This window comes from Quercus suber, unplaced genomic scaffold (assembly GCF_002906115.3).
Source record: "Quercus suber isolate HL8 unplaced genomic scaffold, Cork oak 2.0 scaffold_81, whole genome shotgun sequence".
NCBI lineage: Eukaryota > Viridiplantae > Streptophyta > Magnoliopsida > Fagales > Fagaceae > Quercus > Quercus suber.
The window spans coordinates 1193700-1196880 of record NW_027069546.1 but is presented as its reverse complement, the minus strand read 5'-3'; the positions used below and the strand labels follow the sequence as shown (position 1 = coordinate 1196880).

Sequence of the window (3181 nt, the reverse complement as noted above, 5' to 3'; positions counted from 1 at the left end):
TATATTATATATATATTATTTATTTATTTAGATATTCGTGTATATATATATATATATACTTATATATTTATTTGTATAAATAGATGTGCATAATTTAGCATGGAGCTTGTGAATCTGGCAGCTTGTGAAATTTTTTGGTAGTGCAAAATTTAGCATTGTTCTTGTGAACCTGGATAGTTTAACAAAACACATTGCATGGCTGTATATACTAATTGTGTTAGAGATTAGGTTGTTGTGTTGGTTGACAGGGTGTGCTTGTTGTTTTGTCATTGTGTTATTGTACACACTGTGTAATGTCTAAATAGCATGCTTGTCTATGTACATCTTATAGCACAGTGTTTGCTATTTTTTAGATGAAGAAAAAACCAAACCAGCAATTCTTGCCTCGGTTGCATCTGTCCTCATTGTGGGGGTTGCATTGTTAAGGAAATTGCGATGTAATCGACTGCGTAGGGCACCTCATGTTAATCATATAGTCGAAAGAGAGCACTACATAAATAGTATTCTACATGGAAGTGAGAGACATTGTGTAATCCAAATTAGGATGAAGCCTATAGCTTTCCACCAGTTATGTGACATCCCACTCAAGGGGAGCACATATGGCCGACTGTGAACATGTCCGTTAGGGAGCAAGTGCTAATTTTCTTACACATAATTGGTCATAATGTGAGGTTCCGTGTAATTGGTAGTCAATTCCATAGATCGATTGAGACTGTTCATAGATATTTTAGGGTCGTCCTTAGGGGGATTTTGAAATTATATAGAGCTCTAATAAGACTGCCTAGCGAAGATACATCCCGAGAGATAAGGGATAGCAGAAGGTTCTACCCATATTTTAAGGTAAATATTGGAACTTTTGTGTATTTTTGTAATTGTGAAGATTTTCTATATTTTTTAAACCATTACATCTGTCGAAAATTAGAATTGTGTTGGAGCAATAGATGGCACACATGTTCGTGCATCTGTCCCCCCTGAAATAAAAGGAAGGTTTCGTGGTCGCAAAGATGGAACCACTCAAAATGTGTTAGCTGCCATTAGTTTTGACTTGCAGTTCACTTATGTATTGGCTAGATGGAAAGGCAGTGCACATGATTCGCGTGTGTTAAATGATGCATTCGCTAGGCCAGGAGGATTCTCAATTCCCGAAAGTATTATAGGATTACTTCACCTTTTGGGTTTTTGTTTTAATAAATTTTGTTCATTTACTAAATAATAATAGTGATTTTGGTTTATTTTGCAATATATGTAGGTAAATATTATCTTGGTGATGCTGGGTATGGTAATAAAAATGGAATTTTTAGAGTGTTCGATAACACTTGAAAGAGTTTAGTGATCGTCCTCCTAAGAATGAACACGAATTGTTCAACCTCCGTCACTCATCCTTGAGAACTACCATTGAGCGAGGGTTTGGAGTATTGAAGAAACATTTTTGAGTCTTGGATGTAGAACCATTTTGGTCTTTTGAAACCCAAGTGGAAGTAGTGTTAGCATGTTGTGTGATTCATAATCGCATTATAGGGGTTGATCCTACTAACCATATTATGGAAACTGCAATGAACCAAGTAGAGTCTAGCGGTGGAGAACCAGAAACACGTTCACGCCAAGACTCCACTGAAGAAAGTAGACTGTGGAATGTTAAGAGAGATGAGATATGCCAAGCCATGTGGTTTGATTATACCAGGAGTAGAGAGTAGTACTTTAATAACTATGTGTGATTCAGTGTTCTAGAGTTCTAATATGTAATGTTTTTTTCTATGATTGATGACACTAATATGAATTATAACTATTTGTTGTGTAAGGACAAAGTATTTACTATAGACTTGTGGTGGTGTAAGGATAATTGTTATTTTTAGAATTACATTGTTTATTTCCAATATTTGTTTTGTTTGTATGCACATCTGTAGGTTCATTGATGTTAATGTTTGTTTGTTTTGTTATTCATATGCATAGTAATTATTAAATGTTACTCTCACTATACAATTTTTATATGTAGCAATGTCAAAAGAGAAGGAGAAGGTGGGCTCTAACCAGTTCAGGTGGTTACCTCCAATGCACACCACCATGTTTACCCTACTTGCCGAAGAGGCTATGAAAGGCAACAAGCCTTTAAACACTTTCATGGCAGGCTCCTTTGCCATTGTAGCCCAGGCCATATTTGCTAAGTTTAGGGTAGAGTGCTATCCCTTATTTGTGGAGAACCGATTGCGTACGTTAAGGACTATGTGGAGTACCATCCAAACTCTTCAAAAGAAAGTGGATTTGGATGGGATGACAACCTCAAGATGATCACATGTGATGCCAAGACCTATCAGGAGGAAGTTATGGTATGGCTTCCAATAATATTTTGTTATTATAGTCTTGTTTTGATACTCTTGCGATGTGTACTAAGTTATGTTAGTAAATATTGAGGTTATGAGTGAATATGGCATCTTATGAGTCATTTCTGATCATTGAAGTGAATATTGAATTATATTATACATGTTTGCTGTTCTCTCTTACAGGCCCATCGTAAGTATGTCGAGTTTTTGAACAAGAGGATAGAGATGTATGATAAGTTGGCCATTGTAGTGGGTAAGAATATGGCCACAGGCAGCTTTGCTAAGTAATACATTGATTTTGACACATAGCAAGAGAATGGTGATGACACTGAGATTGTGGCTGACAATGGTGAGGAGGGTATGGTGGATAAAGGGGAGAAGGGCAAGAATGCAGTCAAATCATCCACCACAGGGTCCACAGTTTCAAAGTCTCGCAAAAGAGGTCGTGCACCTCCCAATGATGATAGTGTTCTGACTGATCTATCTGATCAGCTTAAGGAAATTGTTGTGGCCTTGAAAGAAATCAATCGGGGCCTGTTGATTACACTAGTCTTTACTCTGAGGTGATGGCTATGGCATCAGATGGGTATAGTGAAGATATGCTCGCAACTACCTTTAACCATCTGTGTGAAAATAAGAAGGCATCTAAGGGATTTCTGGCCAAGAATACTAAGTTGAGGAAGCTTTGGATGGATAGTTTTTTTTTTTTACTCGACTCTGACTTGTCTGTTTGGTGTTGACTGTGATGGTAGTTAAGGGATTTGGTAATATGTTGTAGTACTAGTATTCACCTCTAATTGTCTTATATATGTGACAGTATTGTATTATCTGTAAGGTAGTTATGTATGTATTTCTAACCTTGG

General features: G+C 36.8%; 1 protein-coding gene across 1 annotated transcript in view; it reads left to right on the top strand.

Moving 5' to 3' along the window:
• LOC112032397 (uncharacterized) overlaps positions 1-2885 on the top strand; it is a 17933-nt gene extending 15048 nt beyond the window's left edge. Inside the window, exons 5-10 of the mRNA XM_065773855.1 lie at positions 923-1148; positions 1250-1279; positions 1519-1620; positions 1994-2169; positions 2502-2564; positions 2628-2885. Of these exons, the coding sequence (XP_065629927.1) occupies positions 923-1148; positions 1250-1279; positions 1519-1620; positions 1994-2169; positions 2502-2564; positions 2628-2885 (855 nt within the window). The remainder of the gene's footprint in view (positions 1-922; positions 1149-1249; positions 1280-1518; positions 1621-1993; positions 2170-2501; positions 2565-2627) is intronic.
• The last annotated feature ends 296 nt before the right edge of the window (positions 2886-3181 follow it).